Source organism: Carcharodon carcharias, chromosome 21 (genome assembly GCF_017639515.1).
Source record: "Carcharodon carcharias isolate sCarCar2 chromosome 21, sCarCar2.pri, whole genome shotgun sequence".
NCBI classification, from domain to species: Eukaryota; Metazoa; Chordata; class Chondrichthyes; order Lamniformes; family Lamnidae; genus Carcharodon; species Carcharodon carcharias.
In genome coordinates, this window is record NC_054487.1 from 69,297,852 (window position 1) to 69,320,847 (window position 22,996).

General features: G+C 42.6%; 1 protein-coding gene across 1 annotated transcript in view; it reads left to right on the plus strand.

Moving 5' to 3' along the window:
* Positions 1-7,786: 7,786 nt before the first annotated feature.
* LOC121293072 (receptor-type tyrosine-protein phosphatase R-like) overlaps positions 7,787-22,996 on the plus strand; it is a 244,408-nt gene continuing 229,198 nt past the window's right edge. The window contains exon 1 of the mRNA XM_041215667.1: positions 7,787-7,865. Coding sequence (XP_041071601.1) covers positions 7,787-7,865 — 79 coding nt within the window. The remainder of the gene's footprint in view (positions 7,866-22,996) is intronic.

Here is a 22,996-nt window from a genome sequence, read left to right on the forward strand (position 1 = left end):
CGCCTTCAGAACTGGAGTCTGCAACCTTGTAAGAACTCCAAGCCTGTTCCTTTCAAGTCTATTAACACAGCAAACTGACCACCTGGTATCAAGACTACAAGTAACTAACTTGGTGACCTGCAGAAAGTCCCATCCCTTCAAGAGATTCCTACAACAACTCAGGGATATGACTTTGGCTATTGAATACCCCTGGCTACACTTCAGGAGTGAAAAAAACTCTTCTTCACCAGGCCTGCACAGACAAGCCAATCACGTGAATTTTGAACTGTTCTTTTGTTTATAACTTGTAAAAGTACTATCCTCTTTAATTGTATTTTCATTGTGTGTGTGTGTGTGTTTGTGTGCTTATGAGTGGGTGAGTGAGTGGAATAGCATTAGATTTTTGTGGTGAATGCATGACTAAACAATCCTCTTTATTTAAACCCACAGAAAACTTGCTGCTGGTATTTAATTGTCCACACACTCAGGTGCTAAGAAAGACACACCTCTTCCTTTTCAAAATACACTGATTACGGACAGTAAAGGAACAAAGGTTTCAGTTCTGTCTCATCCCTGTCCGTAACATGAGTTATTATAACTCTGTATCATGTACAAATAACAACACATCTGGAATATAGTGTGCAATTCTGGAAACTCAACTTTAACTTTAATTTTTAAGGGCATAATAGTCTAATTACAGTGAAGATAGAATGTACATTTTTCAGAATGACCCAGTCTAATCGTGAATGAAATAAGGCAAACATTAGGTGGCTTTCAGTTGTGTTTTAAACTGCAAATTAGATTCCTTAACTAAAAAGTCAAATGGGATAATTTTAGAAATGTCAATGGTAGTTGTTGAGAATAAAAATATTTTTAGTTTCATTGGGCTAGATTTTGTAATCAGCAGCGGAGCGACAATGATCACCACTGACCTTAAAGAAAATTCCCTGCAAAGATCTTGTGGCCTCTATGACACGGACTTCCCTTTCCTGTTGACAGTTTAAATCTGGTGCCAAGTCAAGGGGATCTCCAGGCATCCAGCAACAGTGATGGGCTGAGCAACCAATTATATTGAATTATTCTCACGGACAGCAAACCACAAAGTTTAATGTATCGAATCCCTTCACTGCTTTAAAAATACTTTTAAAGTATGCGGAATTTTTAAAATCATGATAGATACATTTGATACTTTCCAAACACAAAATAAACTCTTTTAGATTAGTGAGGGTGTTTAGCAGTGATTATGAAGTTGGTACACTGTTTGAAACCCGATTACCCCAATTCAACAATGTGTAACTTTTTTCAAGGGTGTTTATTACAAGACTAACTGCTTAAAGGTGAAAGTTTCATCAATTCACTGATTGTCTGGGGAATGCACTCCAGAGGAGCATAGAATAATGGACAATAATTTCTGAATTTCCGTGTTATTCTGCCAATATGTGGAGGCCTGAAGTTGGTGTCCGTTTCCGTGGAGTAATGGCGGTGAATGTGAAACTCACTAAAATCATCCTGCAAATTTTTTTCTTAATGCATAGGTGAGATGATGACAATATATCTGCTTTTTTTTGGCAGTTAGAAATATCATGTGACAGAGAAATTGTTGGCATCTCCTCCCTTTGCTGACGCTAATATTTGAGGCATATTTTATGTTTTGCTTTCTGAAGAACTGTCACTTGAGTATTATATTGTTGTGGGTATTACACACTTGAAGGACACGTAATAACAAGCAAAAATTTTGTTATAGCAAATTTTGCCAACTTTCCCGACTCCCTACAGGGAAATGTTGATTTCTCAAAAAATAAAAAAATTGTTGGTGCACAAACATATCCTGTGTGAACAGATATCCAAAACGCTAATGTCTATTTTAAAAATTATTTTTTTTAAAAACTGGCTTGAGGACAACAGGAGCATAGAACCATGTTCAGTGTCAGTAAGTTGTTCTTTGGTGTTTTATCCACACTTGGAGCAAGTTGCTGCAGTGCATCTTTTAGATGGTACACACTGCTGCCACCGTGCATTGGTGGTGGGGGAAGTGGATGTTGGAAGTGGTGGATGGAGTGCCAATCAGACAGTTTGAATAGTTGTCCATGTACTTTCAATCCCTCCAATGTTTCTGCCTCTGTCACAGTCTCGAAATGGCTCTTATCAAAGACACAAATGACATCCTATGTGACTGTGACAAAAGTGAACTCTCCCTTCTCATCCTTCTCCACCTGTCTGAATCCTTTGACATGGTTGACCACACCGTCATCCTCCGAGACCTCTCCACTGTCGTCCAACTGGGCAGGACTGCTTTTCTCTGGTTCCAATCTTATGTAGCGAATTGTAGCCAGAGTATCACTAACACGGCTTCTCTCCTGCTCCTGCACCATTACCTCTAGTGTCCCCCAAGGATCTATCATTGTCCGCCTCCCATTTCTCATCTACATGGTGCCCCTCAACAACATCATCTAAAAGCACAGCATTAGTTTTCACATGTACACTGATGGCATCCTGCCCTAACTCAAACCACCTCTCTCAACTCCTCCACTGTTGCTAAATTATCAGGCTGCTTATTCGGCATCCAGCACTGAATAAGTAGAAATTACCTTCGCCTAAATACTAGGGAGACTGAAGCCATTGTTTTCAATCCCTCTCCTCAAACTCAATTCCTTAGCCGCTGACTCCAGCCATCTCCTTGGCAACAGTCTGAGACTAAACCAATCTGTTTGCAACCTTGATGTCAAATTTGACTCTGAGGTGAGATTCTGAGCACATATTTTCTCCAAGACCAAGTCCACCTATTTCAAGGTCCATAACGTTGCCCCACTACACCCCTGTCTCAGCTCATCTGCTGTTGAAACCCTCATTCATGCTTTTATTACATCTAGACTTGACTATTCCAATGCTGGTTTCCTACATTGAAGTCATTCAAAAATTTGCTACCTATGTCTTATATCACACCAAATCCTGTTCCCCTATCAGCCCTGTTCTCACAGATCTACATTGGCTCTCAATCAAGCAACATTTTGACTTTAAAATTCTTGCTTTCAAATTCCTTCATGATCTCTTCCCCCTCCCTATATCTGTAATCTCCTCCAGCCCCACAACCCTCCGAGATATCTGCGCTCATCTAATTCTGGCCTCATGAGCATCCCGATTTTAATTACTCCATCATTGGTGCCTTCAGTTGCCTATGACCAAAGCTCTGGTATTCTCTCCCTAAATGCAACACTCCCACCCCTGCCTCACTACCTTGCTTTTCTCCTTTAAATCTTCCTCTCTGACCAAGCCTTTAGTCATCTAGCCTAGAGGATTGAGTTTTTATTCCCAGGTCCTGATCCTGTCATCAGATGAAATGTGGGTCGCTAACCCACAAATGTTAGCAGCAGGCCCAGAGAGAGGAGGCGGCCAGTTAAGTGCCTGTCTCCAGGAGACTCATCCAATTATGTGACAGTGGTCAGGCACCTGAGGCTGGCCAATAGGAAACCATCCAGCACTGAAATTATGGCAGCCCCTCCCACCAGAGGTTCCTCTGAAGACCTGTCAATCTTTCAAAGTTAAGTGGCCACAGCCATTGTGGAGGTTTTACCCTAGACACAGGGTGGACTTTTTATTTATTCATGGGATTTAGGCATCACTGGCTAGGGCCTGCATTTATTACCCTTCCCTAATTGCCCTTGTTCACAGGGCATTTAAGAGTTAACCACATTGCTGTGGGTCTGGAGTCACACGTAGGCCAACAGCTAAAGGGCATTAGTGAACTAGATGGGTTTTTACAACAAACGTTTCATGGTCACCATTAGACTTACATTTCCAGTTTTTTTTTTATTGAATTCAAATTCCACCATCTGCCATGGCAGGGTTCGAACCCAGGTCCCCAGAGAATTACCCTGGGTCAATAGGTCCAGCAACCTCACTATGCCATCACCTCACTTCCTGTGGTACCAGTTGTGCCTCTCTGGCAATCAGGACTGTGGGAGGAGGGTTGGGATTAATGAGGCATTGCTGAAACCCAGCCTGCCATCAGGAGACCAGTCCCCACCAACCAATCGGAATTCAATCTCAGTGAAGGGCCTACCTGCTGTCTGGATTTTCTAGATGGTATCAGGAGAGCCCCTGTAATTGCCTTAATTGACTACCCGCTGAGAACAAGCAGGAAGACTGGCACACTGGCTGGTAGCACAAAATTGCCACCATGCCTGCCTCCAAACACCCCTCTAATCCTCTACAAAAATCCAGCCCAATATCTCCTGAAGTGACTCGGGATGATACTTATTATATTAAAGGTGCTATATAAATGTAAGTTGTCGTTGTCATTACCACTGCAAAATCCGGCAAATAACTGCCAATTAAACGAAATGTTTCTGATGTACTGCCATCTACTGGCAGCTTTCTGTAACCTTGCATTCACGTTTACCAGCACACGCTGATGCACACCAAATTGCTTAAAAAGTTAGTTTACTCAAATTAAATAAAAATGTTGGAATCGGTCATCAGGTAGTTAATAGAAAGGAGAAGCAGGTATTCATAGAATGACAAACGAAGGTGGAGATTGATTTGACACAAATCAGGCATCTCATTTGCCCATCAGTGTGTGTTGTCACGTAGTGGGCAGTGCAGGTTCTGTTCTCACTCTGCTCACTCCCCAGTCTCAGCCTCGGTTTTGTGGAGACACTGAGGGGAAGGCAGATAACAACTTGCAGACAGAGCCAACATTAACTGATGCTTTTTCTATTCAATATCTCAATAGCTCCTGCATTCTGCTTGATAACCAGCCACAACCACATTGGTGGCAACTTGATAGCAAGCTGCCCAGATCTGATCCAGAGGCACCTTTTAACGGCTTGAGCTTGTAAAAGGAAAATCACTGAAGAAAAACTGGGGCTTTTCAGAATCTCCTGCTTTCTTAACCTTTCTCACAAATGAAAGGAATGATTTGATATTAAGTTGGTTATGCCATTGCTGATATTCAACTAAACTATGAGGTGAAATTCTTGAATTGATAAGCTGTTTGTCATATTCAAATAAATATTTATAATGCCTATTCTGTTGGTGTAATTGCAGCTGGATTCCTACTTGATAAATTTGAGATGATATTTGATGATGCCCTAAATCTGCAATCATTAGCCCTTCAATCGAACATCATCAAGACATAAAATACACATCCATTGGCTGTCATATCTCCTCTGGTAGATTTGGATGGTAAAAGAATAAGCAGGGCAAAATTCTTGATGTTTCTGACCAATAGAAATCCGTTTTTCATGCTTTAATCACCAAAATTTTCTTACCTCTGACTAACCTGTCAGAAGGGCAGGACAGTTATTTTCAGAAAAACTGAATGGTACGCTTTTCTCAGCAAGAGGCTAACTCAAATGCAGCTGAAGGTTAAGCATGAGAATTATTTGAAAGAGATTATCCTCAACCCAGGCAGAGTAAAAAGCCACTTTCATGTGTGCTTTTGTAAAAAAAAAAGTTCAATTCTTAAAACCAGCCACTGGCTGAATGTTGGTTCCCTTCATTAAACAGCGTTTTAAGATAAACTACATTACGTTTACTTGAATGGCTGTTTAATTTAAATATTATCTTCAGACAAAAACAGAAGCTGAAAGCATGGCGCCCACGTAATATGTATTGAAGAATCACTCATCCAGTTCATCATCTTTGATCAAACACATTGCTTGCACTGTTGCTGACAAAATGACTTTCATTTTCCTCCTAGTAAGTGTGAAAATGTGAATTAAATGAAATCCTGCAAATGTTGACTCATAGAAATACACTGATTCCTTTGCTTTGGGGTTTCGCTTTAGCATAAGACAGGCCACATATGCAAGTCTGTTGTTAAAGCCTTTCAGATGATGCTGGTTATTTTCAATGTAATTTTGAATGCTTTTCTGATGGTTAATCATCTTATACCACTCCTAAAATTGTGCATTGAAAAGGTTAGGTTTCATTAGATGCATAGAGCTAGAAATTTGTCACTCCTGTCTTCTGTGCATGGAGTGGAGGTTCAAAAGCAGCCTACACCCCATTCAAATTGAGGTAGGTGCAATGTCATATTGATGTACCTACCTCATTTCCCTGATTGTGCCGCTCAGTTGGGTGGTCGCCATGCTGTTTCCACACTGGCTCTCCAATATCCATGCTGCCTCTCTGTACAGTGCGAGAGCTCGGGCACTTTGATTGTCCCTCATGTGATCCAGGCAGCCTCCTCCTCTTAAAGGCTCACCGCTTGATAAAGGGAGGCTGCAAGCCTGCAATGGTGCCTGACAGAAAATTGTTTGGTACCATTTCAAGGATGACTCAGCAGGCATGGCAGAGAGCTCTCAGGTTTAGTGACATTCCACTGGAGGCTCTAGTCTCCATGGTGGAGGGTAGGAGGGTGGCAATGATTTCCCTGGTTGGAAGGAAGCCCTCAAGGCTCAACTGAGAAAGGAATGGGAGTATGTCGCCCAGGTTAATGCCTGGACTATGGCTCTAGGGACATCACAGCAATGCTGCAAGAAATATAATGGCCTTACACAGGTGGTCAAGGTGAGTGCATACATACATTCTCACATTGCACTTGTTGCTCAGCACAGCAGCAACCTCCACTGGGCTCTATGCATCACACTCCCATTGCTCGCCAGCTACACTCACTAACACAGAACTCACTCCTATCATTCACATACTGCACCTCACCACATACATCCATTAATGCTGCCAGCATCACACCCACATTCCCCTGGATCTGCACACTCCCAGCTATTTGGTTATGGCAAGCGCATCATCCAAACACAATGACACACAATCAATGACACTCTGCCTTCTCTCTTGCAGATGACCAGAAGGGGGCCTCCAAAGCTCCATCCTCTGAAGGAGATAGTGGAATGCATCACAGGCCCAGAGGCAACACAGCCCATGGCACCTGGCACAGCAGGGGCTGTTCAGGATGAGGGTGAATGGCAATCTTATGCTCCTTTTCAACTCTCTCCTCACCCTCGCCCTGAGATGTGCTATCAAGTGGAAGCTGAAGGTGCTGTAATCATGGAAATCACGCTTTCCTTTCCATCAGCCTTCCTTCAATGCAACCCTCTGCTTCTATTTGCATGTGTCCTCTTCCTCTTGCCTCTCCCGAGAAGCAGGAAATCTGCTGCTCAGGAGAGGCAAGAGGAAGAGGAAAATTAACCTCACAAAAGTGATTAGGAGGCAGTGTCAGTTGATCTTACAATCCCAATCACTTACAATCCCAATCACCATCTTGGACACTGACACTCTGCAAACTGTAGAAAGTAGCACAGAACTGGGCATAATATGCAGTGAGTCACTCAGGGGGGTTGCAGCCAGCACAGGGGGAAAAGTAGGGCAGGTGCTCTCTCCCTGGAGGGCGAGGTTGCAGTCACGTTCTGCTGCAGGGGACTCAGATGAGGACTTTGATGAGGTGGCATACAAGAGAATGCTGATGATGATGCACACTGAGGTGCTTGGGGCAGGCCTGCTAGAACAATTCCCTGTCACTGTCTAGGAGCATGGAGAACTCTGGCTCCAATGAGGTGAAGGGAATTGCACAGAGCTTGGAGTCCATACTTTTCAGCACAGAAATGGTGGCCAATTCCATGGGAGAAGATGGGGACCAATCCAGAATGGAACATCTGGCCGCTGTCTCAGCTTCCACTGCAGAACAGGTAGAATCTTTCCAACATCTCAGTGCTGCATTGGTAGAGGCGAAGGTGATGAGATCCCTGGCTGCTGCCATGCAGACTCAGGGTGCTGCCACCATGGTTGCAGATCTTCCTGCACAAAGAGGCCTGCAGATCTCAAAGCAGTCCACCAATCTGGGCTCTAGCAGATGACTAGGATTGCTGAGGTGCTGCCCATTTGGTATGGCAACGGCTTCACAGAAAACCAACCTGCTGTCTTCTCTCAAGGTGACAAAATAGGTGGTCCGATAACTGCCACTCCATCAGTGCCCTTGCTATTGCCTCCCAGCCAGAAAGCACAGACTGCTGCAGCCCTAGGGATATCACTAGGACAGACAAGGGCACCCACAACACCGGGAGGAAGGAAATGAATAATGAAGGGTGAACAATTGATTGTTGCTTGTGTAATTAGATGTGTTGCTGGATAAGGATATTTTGTGAAGTTTTTTATTTGTGATTTTTATTGCAGAATGTTGCACAAGGGGGTGCTGTGGAGCCTGAAATGAATATGAAGCTGGCGATTGGTGGTTCCATATTGGGATGGGGAAGTTGTTTAAAATGGAAGAGGAGCCCTGCACATCACTCAGTGACATTCTGTTCAGTTACACAGAACCCATGCCTCCTCCCTGCATACTCCCGTTCTTCTCCTCCTCTTCCCTCCGTCCTCATAGAACTTGGTCTCTCTGCTGTCTCTATCCCATTTCCTGGTGCTATTGCAGACCAGAAGGCAATGAAAGGACTGCCTCCAGCCCTGAATTAGTCAGTCAGGTCACCATCTGTCATCCTTGGCAACTGTGCTCAAGTGGCATTAAGCAGTTCCAGAAAGCCAGCACAGAGCCAGTACTGTGTAAAGAATAGTTACTGAAATCCACTTCATCTGAAAATCAGGGAATGGTGTTTTAATTTGCACAGGTTCAGGTCCCTCCTTGTACGTTGCATACCTGGCAGCAAGACTCTGCCATGAGGCCTGCTCCATTGCAATATCTTTCATTCCAGCCCAGGTGGTGTCCCACTCTTGGAGGTCCTCCTTAAATGTACTTCATTAGACTTTCTTTGGCCGGCCCCATCTTCTTCTTTTTCTAGTTTCTACTGCCACCCTACATTCAGGAAGTGAAGTATGTGTCCTGTCAGCCTCAGTCATCTCTCAGTCTCAATGACCTGCAGGCACATCTGACTAGTCCTCTGTAGCACTTCTTTCTTGGTGATGCTGTCTCTCCATGTGATGTCCAGGATTTTACATAGGCAGCGCTAGTGAAAGGCATCCAACTTCCATGCCACCTTTGCTGTTCTCTGCCATGGGCTCATAGAGGTTTGAATCCTGGCATCTCGCCAGTCACCTTGCTGCTTGGTGTCAAGATGGAGTCAGATCACACTGTTCCAGCGCACACAGGAGATACACTTTCAACACCCTTCTTCTGTATTCATGTTGCACATGCCATGCAGGAAGCAATCGGCAACGCAGACCACACTTCTTTAACAGTGCCACACAAATGAATTTCCAGCCCATAGTTTCTTGGCAATTATTAATCTTTTTGTTCACTCATAATTATTCTGTAATCACAATGCTAACAAAACGGAGCATGGCGGTTATTGTCATGCATTATGAGAGACACTGTCAACAAGGAAAAGAACCTAATAAAATAGATTTCATCCAAAACTCCACACAGTGTATTGTAAAAAAAAACAAGTTCCTTAGCGGTGGTTTCAAGGCTGTAATCTCACCTCAGGGTTTAGGCAGCAGTTATAAATGTCTCAACCTTAATTTCCGTGATTTCTGATAAGCTCTTAAAATCCTTCATCAAGTAATGTCAGTGGATTCATTAAAAGAACCCAGCAGCAATAATGACTATTTTGCAATGTGTTTGCAGTAAACATATATTTGTTTTTTTCAATTGAGTTGAAGTACCCAACACTTAAACTGCTTTTTGATTAGAGATAGACCCCACTGATCCCTAGGAAGCCAACACTTAAAGACATTGTTTAAGACCACAGAAAACAACTGTAGACAATATACATTCATTCCAAATTATTTATTGCTTGGAGTGAAAAATTATCAGGCTCATGTACGAAAAAGCAACTGCTGCAGTCACACCTTGTGGTTCAGTATAGAACTGCAATGCTGGTGAATTCTTTATCACTAAATACATACAGCTATTTTTCAGTTTAACCTTTTGTTTTCCTGTTGCATTTTAGTCCAGTTATTCAGAAAGGTTGACACAATCAAGACCCGACCTTGCTGTTGTGGGACTGCTCCCTATTATTGCTCTAATCGAACACAGAGTAGCCCTGGGATTAATCCTTCTGTGACCTTTTCCACAATAAAACCAAGTTAATGCTTTTTGCGGAGGAGGATCTCCATCAATTATGCAAGTGAAACGATTTGAAATATTGACATTGCAGAGGTGAAATGGAACAAGAAACCTTGAGTGCTGGAAAAAGAAGGTTCACTACATGTTTTTTTAACTCCACTTGGTTGAATTTTGTGGACAGAGTACAAACTGTTTCAAATTGATAAAACCTTTGATATTTCCATTATGTGTTTGCATTATCTTAATGATACACTAAACTGCATTGAAATCTAGGAAATGGGACATTTTTGCAAATTGTTTCAAAGTATATGCATTTTATCTTTATTGAGATGTACATCATTGGAAAGGCCAGCATTCATTGCCTGAACTGAGTGAGTGGCTTGCTAGGCCATTTCAACCACATTGAGTCATGTAGGCCACATCAGGTAAGGACAGCAAATTTCCTACGGAACCAGCCTTATATTCCGACTTTAAATTCCACCAGCTGCCATGGTGGGATTTGAGCCCACGTCCCCAGAGTATTTGCCTGGGCCTTCTGATTATTAGCCCAATGACTATACCACCATCTCCTCCCTATTTTGGAAGGGTCTTCCTCATTTCCTAAAAGGGGCTTGACAGTGTAGCTAAGAGACTTGTCAGGCTAAATCCTGGAAGGATGTTTCTCCTGGCTGGAAAGTCAAGAACTAGGGGTCACAGTCTCAGGATAAGGGGTTGGCTATTTAGGACTGAGAAAAGGAGAAATTCCTTCACTCAAAAGATTGTGAACCTTCGGCATTCTTAACCACAGAGAGATGTGGGTACTCAGTCATTGAATATATTCAAGTCAGATATCTATTATTTTTAGAACAATCGAGGTTTATGGTGGATGGGTGGAGTGCAGCTGATATAGATTAGCCATGGTCTTATTGGATGGCTGAGCAGGCTCGAAGACAGAATGGTCTACTCCAGCTCCTATTTCTTATGTTCTTATGTAGGGGGTGCTACCCTTTAAGAACATACTTTCAACTTACACACCATAGATAACCAACAGACAAATAAATGGAATGTTGTACCTTTAACTCTTCCTTATGACAGGACCCCCGATCTCCTTTTTTAATTGTAGAAGCGAAGGCCCCTTTAGCACTGAGCTTGTTAAATATTTTTGTTATCTCACTGATTCAGGCTAATAAGCATGGACGTGCCACTGCAATGTGAAAAATATTGTTCTAGTCATGTGAATGGAATGTAACAATTTCATTAAAACAAAATGTCATTTGGAGATTTTTCTGACCACTGCACGTCACCGCCCCCCACACAAGACCCTGAAGGAAGATTTCAGCCTCGCCTAAAGCCTCCTAATTGGTTAAGCATCGTTTATGAAACTGACAACAACCTAGCCCTGAAATGCGCTTCTTGCAATTTCAGTGTCAACATTTTGCCGGCCGGCCTTCTGAAAAATACACGTACATCCATCTCATCTATAAACCAGACCCAAAGTTCAATTTTAAACACACGTGATGGATCGTTGCTAGGAGGTGCATTACAGCTGCCAACGTCGCCCCTCAAACCTCTTGCCATTCGCCTAGACCTGAGTGCTGTCTTCAGCTTCCACCCGCCCCCCTCTCTCTCTATGTGCTGCTGTGGCCCGCCTCACTGGAGTCGCAGACGATACCTCCTATCAATTATGTATTAGCTTGTGTCTGTGTCTATCTGGAGGTGTAGGTGCGCCACAGTTTACGGCGGCGATGATACCAGGGCAGAACCTTGCTTAGCAAAGATTGTGCTGTCAAATCTGGCTGCGCCTTCCACCGATTTGGGCTCAATCCCTCTGAGAGGGGGAAGGATCCGCTCTGGTGGTATCTGGCGTTGAATGGTGAAAGTGTGCAGAAAGCATGCAGGGCAGGTTCTGTGTCCTGGTTGTCTGCGGACTGCTTCGGCTCCAGACTGCAGGTAGGTCCCGGTACACCTGACTGTTCAACCCACTCTGGCCATATGTGCGCTTTAAGCAAGTGTTTACGAGTACCCAGGGCAACATTACATCGCCACGGCGAGGAAGAGGGGCAATGGTGCGGGAGAATTTTTTTCCCCCCCTCAAAATATATGTCAAAGGGAGTCAACACTTGGAGCTTGTTAAAATGCAACTGCCGTTTTCCTCTGGGTGAAAATTCTGTGATTGTAAAGTGAGGCTGCAGATCAGGATTGAAGCGCTTCCGTTATTAACCCAGCACCAGACTGAATGCACTGCCAGCTAAGGTGATAGCTAGAAACCCTCCCGTAAAACGGCTGAGCACTCTGCACTGGCTCTGCACCTTGCTGCTTTCTCTGCGGTTGGATGTCAATCCTCACCTCAGCGGAGCTGTTGTGGGGAGAGTAGAGGGGTGGAGTTCATTGCGATAGCAGTTTCAGCACCAGGGCCAGCGCAGTGTGGCAAAAAAGATATTCCTCACTTGTACTGCTTTCTGAACAACACCCATACGGCACTAGAACATTACGACAAAAACAAAAATACCTGGAAAAACTCAGCAGGTCTGACAGCATCTGGGGCAGGGATACAGTTGACGTTTCATCAGAACATCACTAGAACATTAGGGCTGTGCACGTACTGGAAGCAATGTACTGTCTGGGGGATCAGCATAATTTGGCTCTCTTGTCTAGAGTTGGCTTGGGTCTGAAAATATCAAGAGTACATTGCAAGGTTAGGTCGTAGAATTCTTTTTATTCTTTTATGGGATGTGGGCGTCGCTGACAAGGCCAGCATTTGTTGCCCATCCCTAATTGCCCTTGAGAAGGTGGTGGTAAGCCGCTTTGAACTGCTGCAACCCATGTAGTGCAGGTACACCCACAGTGGTGTTAGGGAGGGAGTTCCAGGATTTTGATCCAGTGACAGTGAAGGAATGGCAATATATTTCCATGTCAGGATGGTGTGTGGCTTGGGGGTAGCTTGCAGGTGGTGGTGCCCTTGTCCTTCTAAGTGGTAGGGGTCGCAGGTTTGGAAAGTGATTGGAAGGCAGATTGGGGGGTGGCAAATGTAACCCCACCATTTAAAAAAGGAAGGTGGGAGAAAACAGGGAATTACAGGCCATTTAGCCTAACATCAGTCTTAGGGAAAATGCTAGAGCCTATTATAAAGAATGTGATAACAGGACACTTAGAAAATATCAATGGGATTAGACAGTCAGTATGGATTTATGAAAGGGAAATTATGTTTTATAAACCTACTGGAGGCTTTCGTGGACATAACTAGTAGAATAGATAAGGGAGAATCAGTGGATGTGGTGTATTTGGATTTTGAGAAAGCTTTTGATAAAGTCTCACATAAGAGGTTAGTATGCAAAATTAAAGCAGAAGGGATTGGGGGTAATATATTGGCATGGTTTGAGAATTGGTTACCAGACAGCAAACATAGAGTAGGAATAAATGGGTCTTTTTCGGAGTGACAGGCGGTGACTAGTGGGGTGCAGCAGGGATCAGTGCTTAGGCTACAATATATATCAATGATTTGGATGAGGGAACCAAATGTAATATTTCCAAGTTTGCTGATGACATAACACTTGGTGAGAATGTAAGTGATGCGGAGGATGCAGACCAGCTTCAAGATGATTTAGACAAGTTGAATGAGTGGGTATATACATGGCAGATGCAGTATAATGTGGATAAGTGTGAAGTTATCCACTTTGGTAGGAAAAACAGAATGGCAGAGTATTATTTAAATGGTGATAGATTGGGAAATGTTGATGTACAATGGGAGCTGGGTGTCCTCGTATACCAGTCACTGCAAGCAAGCATGCAGGTGCAGTAAGCAGTTGGGAAGGCAAATGGTATGTTGGCCTTCATTATAAGAGGATTTGAGTACAGGAGCAAGAATGTCTTACTGCAACTATACAGGGCCTGGGTGAGACCACACCTGGAGTATTGTGTGCAGTTTTAGTCTCCTTACCCAAGAAAGGATACACTTGCCATAGAGGGAGTGCAACGAAGGTTCACCAGACTGATTTCTGGGATGGCAGGATTGTTGTACGAGGAGAGATTGGGTTGACTAGGCCTGTATTCACTGGAGTTTAAAAGAATGAGAGGGAATCTCATTGAAATGTGTTAAATTCTAACAGGGCTGGACAGACCTGATGCAGGGATGATGTTTCCTCTAGGTGGGGGGGGGCGGTCTAGAACAAGGGGTCATAGTTTCAGGATACAGGGTAGACCATTTAGGACTGAGATGAGGAGAAACTTCTTCACTCAGAGGTTGGTGAATCTGTGGAATTCTCTACCACAGAAGGCTGTGGAGAACAAGTCACTGAATATATTTAAAAAGGAAATAGATAGTTTTCTAGATTCTGAAGGCATCAAGGGGTATGGGGAGAGTTGAGAGTGCTACCAATTGAGCCAATTTGGTACTTCTCCCATTAAGCTATACATCCTGTAGAAATTCAGAGATAAATGGCGGTACTCAATAAAGAACAATGGAACATCTTTCTGTGACAGGAATATATCATAGGTTAAGAGCAATGACTGAGTAGATTACTAGAGCCTTGAAGGAGAATAAATTACACTACATTTCTCTGAGGATTTGTTTATACCACTTTGTGTAATGAAATTAATATCATTTAAACCATGTTCTTTACAATGAATTTTTGTTAAAGTTTTGAAGCTTCTTTAATACACTTCACAAGGTCAGGTGAACTGCCTTTCATAGCTTTTCCAAAGTGAACAGCTGTCATCGTGAAACCCACCCAGAGATCAATAGAGCTGAATAAAATACCTTTCCAGGTTATCAGGATGTTATTTTAGTTCCAAGGTGGGATTTGAAGTGAACAAATCTAAAATCCTTCGGAATTAAGAACCCAGTATGCACTGCAATCACGGCATTACAATTTGTGATATACCTTGGCCCTAAACTATAGAATTTTGCATGCTATAATCCAGGCTTAACTAGATGGTATCACGTAAATACATATTTAAAATCTGAAGTCAAATGATTCTACAATAAGCAGTATAACATCGAATTAGCTATCTGAATTCCAGCAGCCTGACTGTATTTCTTTTACATGTTGGTCATCTGGTTATTCACCACTTATAACCAATGTGCCTTTTTCATATTAAAATAAATGTTTAGTATTTAAGTACAGGACAGTAGACATAGAACACAACTCTTCTAATAAAAAACATTGCCTCCTCCAAAGCAATAGTTAAATGGATATTTAGATTATATTAGTTTGCCAGTTCCTCTGAAGTTTGTATTCTCTACGTTTTAAGGTACCCTGGGTAAGTGTGCAATTTAACATTTCCGTGTTGCCGCTAAGATAGATATAAACTAATTGTCATGTTGAAGTAGTGCAAAAATTATTCTATGAAGTATTAAGGTAAACAACAGAGCCAGTCTGTGTTTGTTCTTGCTGTAGTTATAAATTTTTAATTTGGGTAAGGGGGATTTTTTAGAATTTATTTTTTCATGGCCTGTAGGCATCACTGGCTAGGCCAATATTTATTGCCCATCCCTAACTGCTCTTGAGAAGATGCTGGTGAGCCACCTTCTTGAACCGCTGCAGTCCATATGGTGTAAGTACACCCACAGTGTTGTTAGGAAGGGAGTTCCAGGATTCTGACCCAGTGTCATTGAAGGAATGGCAATGTAGTTTCAAGTCAGGAGAGAAACCTACAGATGATGCTGTTCCCATGCATCTGCTGCTCTTGTCCTTCTAGATGGTAGAGGTCTTGGGTTTTGAAGGTGCTGTCAAAGAACCATTGATGAGTTGCTGCAATGCATCTTGTAGATGGTATTCACTGCTGCCAATGTGCATCAGTGCTGGTGGGAGTGAATGTTCATGCTGGTGGACGGCATGCAAATCAAGTGGGCTGCTCTGTTCAAGTTAGTGTCAAGCTTCTTGAGTGTTGTTGGAGCTGTGCTCGTCTAAGCCAGTGGAGAGTGTTCCATCACACTCCTGATCTGTGCTTGCTAGATGGTGTAAAACCTCTGGGAGTCAGGAGATAAGTTACTTACCGCAGAATTCCCAGCCTCTGACCTGCTCTTGTAGCCACAGTATTTATATGGCTGGTCAGGTCCAGTTTCTGTTCAATGGTAACCCCCAGGATGTTGATAGTGGGTGATTCAGTGATGATAATGCCATTGAATGTCACGGAGAGATGGTTAGATTCTCTTCGATATAATTCTGAAGTATTCTGATGTCATTAATGAAGAAGCTTTGACAAACATTGAAGAGAGAAAAACACTTCAGGAAGTGATAGAACAATTAGTGGAATGGGCAGACAGGTGCCAGACGTGATTTAAAGTGGATAAGTATATATTTGAGAGAAAGGAAAACATGGAATGGTGTATATCCTAATAGAAAAATATGGAAGGGTGTGGATGAACAAAGAAACCTAGAGGCTGAAATATACAATTCACTGAAATTAAGTGCAGGTACATATAACCATACAAAATGGCCTGTAATTTAGGATTTTATAATTAGGTTCATAGTGCACTAGTGAATAGAAGCAATGATGAATTTATACAAAATACTGGTTTGAACATAAGGAATAAGAGCAGGAGTAGGGCATAAGGCCACTCCAGCTTGCTGCACCATTCAATTAGATCATAGATTATCTTCTACTTCAATTTCATTTTCCCATATCCCTTGATCCTCTTAGTGTCCAAGAGCCTATCTATCTCATTCTTGACTATACTGAATGAGCATCCACAGCCCTCTGAGCTAAAATATTCCAAAGATTCACAAATCTCTGAATGAAGAAACTTTCTCTGCATTTCAGTCCTGAATTCCCAATCCCTCATACTGAGACTGTGACCTCTGGTTTTAGTCTCTTCAGCCAGAGGAAACAGCCTCTCAGCATCTACTAGTCCAGTTAGACAACATTATAGGGAGGACATTAAAGGCATGGAGAGTGCACAGCATAAATCCATAAACAATTATATCAGGGATAGGGAAATGTAGTTACCAGGATGGCATTGACTTATCTGAGAAGACTAAGAGGAGAGTTAATAGATGCTTTTAAAATTCTGAAGTGTTTTGATGGAGCATTGAGAAAGTGTGTTTGCTGTGGCAGAGAAATGATAATAAGGAGGGGGAGGGTGTCATCAATTTACAATGATCAGTAAGTGAATGGGATGAGAGGCTCGGAGAAATTTCTTTACCTTTTTGCTGCCCGTTCAGCAGTACTTCAATATTACAATCAGAGCCCTATATATATATGGCATAGGACAGGGGCTACCACCAAGCATCCATTCTCAAATGGGCACTGAGCAGAAGGCCCCTTTGATGATGGTGACAGCTGAACTAAATGAGATGTGCCACCCTTTATGCCAGGCGACCCAAGTTTAAAATTTACCCCAATCTCTTTTCCAGGAACTAATCAAAAGCATTTCTGAGTAAAATTCTTTCAAGCTTTTCTAACATATTCAATGGCAATGAGCACCCTCCCATTCCCCTGCATGCCTTTGCACAGCATAACTTCAGATATAACATAAACAGTCTTGGGAGTTTGGCTCATCATAAATTAAAACAATATGGATGTCTACTATTTTAAAAATTAAAGGATCTGCACAAGTATTTATTTGACATCAATACTAAAGCAAAATACTGTGGATGCAGGAAAACTGAAATATAAACCTAAAATACTCAGGTCACCAGCCAACAGATTGGCTATCTTTTGTCTCCTGAAAGGTCATTGACCTAAAACTTTAACTCTGTTTCGCTCTTCACAGATGCTGCATGACCTGCTGAATGTTCCCAGCATTTTCTGGATCTTATTTATTTGGAATATTGGCCTGCTCATTACAAGATGACTTTATGATATCTCTCTGAGTTATAGAAGTTATCCTACACAAATTTTAGACCTTATGAAATAGCCACCTGAAGCATAAGGCTTGATGAATTGTTGCAGCCTACAAAATAGGTGACCTTGATGACATAAGCATTAGATATTACTGTGCTTAATGCACGATCTTTGAAACAATGGATGAACTGATGAGTTCAGTAACTTATAAGAACAGGGCTTCCGATTTTAAAAAAACCTGGATAATTTTACATAGCAAAAAGAATAATTAGTTTTCTGTAGTTGCTATGGAGGTAGTTATGTCAATAACTTGATTTTTTTCAACTATGTTCAGATATAGTATATATCCCTTACATTACCTTAATTCTCAAATCTAATTAGGGAAATAGATATATTAAAGACAAATCTAAAAAAACAAAAAGCAAAAAGCAATATAATGGGCAAGAGACAAAGATTGACAAACAGCATTTACCCTCCTCGCCACACATCACCAACACCTCCCTGCCCCCTGGCCATATACCAAAAACCTGTGATTAAAGCAAGATGGCTCTTTCATTATTGAGCATTGGACGGTAAGAACTTTGGATGATGTATTTGAATTGATTTGCCAAAATTCCTGAAATTTTCTTTGGTTATTTGCAATCTTTTAGCAATCTACAATGTTAACAGGCATCTGCAGTGATTTTGTTTAGGTCTGTATCAAACTCTGGGATGGTTGACTAATGTTTTCCTGGCTTCACGGAAAACCTATGGGTTGCTGCTGGGCTGCACTTGACCCTGCTGCCCATTCACTCCCTATCCTCCCCTGTGTACTCACCTACAACCCATCCTGACCACCACCAGGATTTAATTATAGCTGAACTTTTCTGGACCCCAAACGGCGAGTTCCATTGCGATGCCAGGTTGGCATCTGTACCTAGTAGGAAACAAGTACATGAGACCCTAGGCTCAATTTCCAGCAGGTCTCAGTCCTTCATCTTTGTGTGTGACAAGTGCCCAGCCCAGTTTGTGCTGATTACTCTTGCTTATCCATAGGTTCTTCCTCACATTCCCCCTGCATCTCTTACCCAAAATCTTAAATCTGTGTCCCCCTAGTCCTTGCACAATCATCTAATGGGAAGAGTTTCTCCTTGTCTAATTTATCTAATCCTGTCATAACATTGTACACTTCTATCAAATCAAATCAAATTACCTGGCCTTTTGAGTTTAAAACTGAGAGCACCAGAATCAGTTACTGTGCCAGGATAGCAAAATAAATGTTCACTGGATGTTAATCAGGATACGGACATTCCCAATAGACCTCTTAACAGGTGCATGGAAAAAAGAGCAGTATGTGTGGCTGACATTCCTCCAATCTGTACTTTGTTTTTGTTAATATTTGATATTTTTGAAGAGGGAAATACTCTTGCTTATCCCTCCCCATGGGAACATGGGTCGCATCTGGTAACTAAATCATTTTCTTGTGTGAAATTGTTACCATGTGTAATCAACAACAGCTTTAAATACATTTGATTCATCTATGCTTTGATCCTGGGATCGAATTCTTTAAAGTAACAAAAATAAAGAACCTTAAAATCAGATCCAGGTCATTTAGGAGGGAAATGGAGAATCACTTCTTCATGTAAAATTCTTAGAGTCATTATTTCGTTATAGAAGGGAGGCCATTCAGCCCATCGAATCCATGCTGGCTCCCCCAGAGCACTCCAGTCGGTCCCATACTGCTACTTGATCCCTGTAGCCCTGCAAGTTTATTTCCTTTGAGTGCCCAACCAATTTTCTTTTGTAATCATTAATTGCTTCCGCTTCTAGCAACCTGGTAGGCAGTGAGTGTCATATTGTTACAATGATATAGGCACCAATTGCTCATAAGGACTAGGTATATGAGAACAGATATACATCGATAGAAAGTTTGAAGACATCAGCAGCAGTTCTGCTCATAGGCAGACATGAAACTAAGACTGAATTGCATGATACACTTCCCTTCTAGTGATGTCATGCTGCTATCCCTGAAAGGCACATTATAACAGCAAGTTCCAGGTCATTATCACTTGCTGGATCAATAAGTTCTTCCTCATATTCCCACTGTATCTCTTACCCAAAATCTTAAATGTGTCTCCTACTTCTTGCACAATCATCTAATGGGAAGAGTTTTCCTTGTCCAATTTATCTAATCCTGTCATAATATTGTACACTTCTGTCAAATTTCCCCTCAATCTCCTTTGTTCCAAGGAGAATAACCCCAATCTTCCTAACCTAACCTTGTAACTCCACCCACACTCCCCATCCTTGGAACCATTCTGGTAAATCTCCTCTGCACTCTCCATAGGACCATCACATCTTTCCAAATAGTGATGACCAGAGCTGGATGCAGTATTCTAGTTGTGACCTAACCAGTGCTTTCTAAAGGTTCAGCATAACTTCCCTGCTTTTGTACTCAATGCCTCTATTTATGAAGCCCAAGATCCGATACGATTTTGCTAACCAACCTCTCAGTATGTCCTGCCACCTTCAAAGATTGATGCAGGTCTCTCTGCTCCTGCACACTCTTTAGAATTGTGCCATTAAGTCTATACTGCCTCTTCCTATCCTTTCTGCCCAAATGCATTGCCTCACACTTCCCTGTACAAATTACATTGCCACTTGCCTGCCCATACTGCTCATCTATCTATGTCCTGTTGCAAGCAATTCATATCATTCTCACTGTTTGCCATTCCTCCAAGCTTGATATATCAGCAACTTTTGAAATTCTACCCTGTGGTCCATGATCTAAATCAGTTTTATTTGTAGCAAAAAGAACAGTGATCCTAACACTGACCCTTGGGAACATCACTGTCCAGTCCAAAAGACAGCCATCCACCATGACTCACTGCTTTCTGTCCTTAAGCCATTTTTTAAAATCTAATTGGACCTGGCCCATAAATCTCAATTTGTTAACCAGCCTTTTATGTGATATCTTGTCAACTACCTCCTTGAAAACCATATAGGCAACATCCACCACATTCCTTTCATTAACTTCCCTATTTCTTCATTAAAACATTTGATTAGATTAGTCAAGCATGCCTGTTGATTTTTTTTTTCTGATTATGAATTCCAAAGCCTTACCAACCATTGAAGTTACACCAATCAGCCTGTAGTTACTAGTCCATACTTACACCCTTTTTGAACAAGGGTGTCACATTTGCCACTCTCCAATCCTTTGAACTTTTTCCATATCTAGGGAAGATTGAAAGATTAAGGCACGTGCTTCCACTATCACTACTCCCACTCCCTTTAGCAAACTGGGATACAAGCCATCTGAACTCCACTCTAAGCATAGCCAGCCTTTCCAGTACCTCAAGTTCTGTCGAAGGGTCATGAGGACTCGAAACGTCAACTCTTTTCTTCTCCGCCGATGCTGCCAGACCTGCTGAGTTTTTCCAGGTAATTCTGTTTTTGTTTTCCAGTACCTCCTCCCTTTTAATTTTCACACTATCCATTGTCTCCACTATCTCCACTTCTACTGATATTTTGTCAGATTCCTTTTCCTTTGTAAACACCAATACAAAGAGCTCATTATGTTTTCTAGCTTGACCCTGTGCCCCTAAGCATATATCATCCTTTTTGCTGTTTATAAGACCCCACTCCACCTTTTACTATCCACTTACTATTTACATGTTGGTAAAAGATTTTTGGGTTCCCTTTTGTGTTGATTGCTATTCTATTCTCATACACCCTTTTTGCCAGTCTTATTTTCCTCTTCATGTCCCCTCTCAACCTATTGTACTTGACCTGAGCCTGAGTTTTTCAGTCGGCATGTGGGGGCAGGCCCGACACGCCAGCGCATAAACTGATGCTGGGCGTATGTCCCAATGTCATTGCGCTGTCTCGCGGTGTTTCATTTGGCGGGCGCATGCCAGAGTCGGTTGCACGCCCGCCGATATTTAAACGGCCTATTAAGGCCATTAAGGAAGTAATTAAGATCATTGTTTACGCTGCCCATCCAACCTTATGGTTGGCGGGCAGCAAAAAGGTCAAGCGGCCTTCACGTTTTTTTAGCAAACCTCATCCACGAGCCGGGTGAGGTTTCCTGAGGCTTTTATGAATTAAATTTTAAAAATTTCTGAAATATAAAAACATGTCTCATCTCATGTGACACAGTCAAATGAGGAGATATGTTTAATTTAATTTTTGGTCCATTTATTTATTTCAAAAACACTTCAATTTTCCTGAGGCAGCTCTGTGCTTTAGGGAGATTGAAGTGCACTTTCACACACATGCACAAGAGAGCGCTGGCCCAGAATCTCTCTCCTCCCCCCCACCCCCCGCCCGCACAGGTAGCGCTGACGCTACCGCTTGCATCTTACACTGGGAGGGCCTTAATTAGCCTGCCCGCGTAAAATGGCAGCGCGGAGCCGATCACGGGTGGCGGTCGACTCTGCGAGCGCTCCTGCCCACTCCCGCCAAGCCTGCCCGCCAACTGAAAAATTCAGGCCCTGGTTTTCACTTAGCGAATTCACCATATGCATCGTATACCTTCCTTTTTGTTTCATCAGAATCTCTTGGTCTCTCGTCATCCAAGGATCCCTGTTTTTGGCCCTCTTACCTCTCGCTCTTGTTGGAACATACCAAGCCTGTCCTGAAGCATTACTTCCTTAAACATCACCTATTGCTCTGTTACTGTTCACCTGTCAGTCTCTGGTTCCATTTTACCCTGGATAGATCCCTTCTCATTGCATTGAAATTAGCCTTCTTCCAATTTGAAGTTCTGTATTAGATTGTTGCCTGCTGTTCTCCATGACTAATCTAAACCTGATGACACAATGGCCACTCACCCAAATGTTCTCCAACAGACACTTGGTCCACTTGGCCCACCTCATTTCACACCAACAGAACCAACTGTACCCCAGTGAGAATCAGCGTGTGTGGAACTGTACCCCAGTGAGAGTCAGTGTGTGGAACCCGTACCCCAGTGAGAGTCAATGTGTGTGGAACCGTACCCCAATGAGACCCAGAGTGTGTGGGACCCGTAGCCCAGTGAGTGTCAGTGTGTGTGGAACTGTACCACAGTGAGAGTCAGTGTGTGGAACCCGTACCCCAGTGAGAGTCAATGTGTGTGGAACTGTACCCCAATGAGACCCAGAGTGTGTGGGACCCGTAGCCCAGTGAGTGTCAGTGTGTGTGGAACTGTACCCTAGTGAGACCCAGAGTGTGTGGGACCCATGGTCCAGTGAGTGTTAGTGTTGTGGAAGTGTAGCCCAGTGACAGTCAGTGAGTGTGGAATCCATACCCCCGTGACCGTGGAACTGT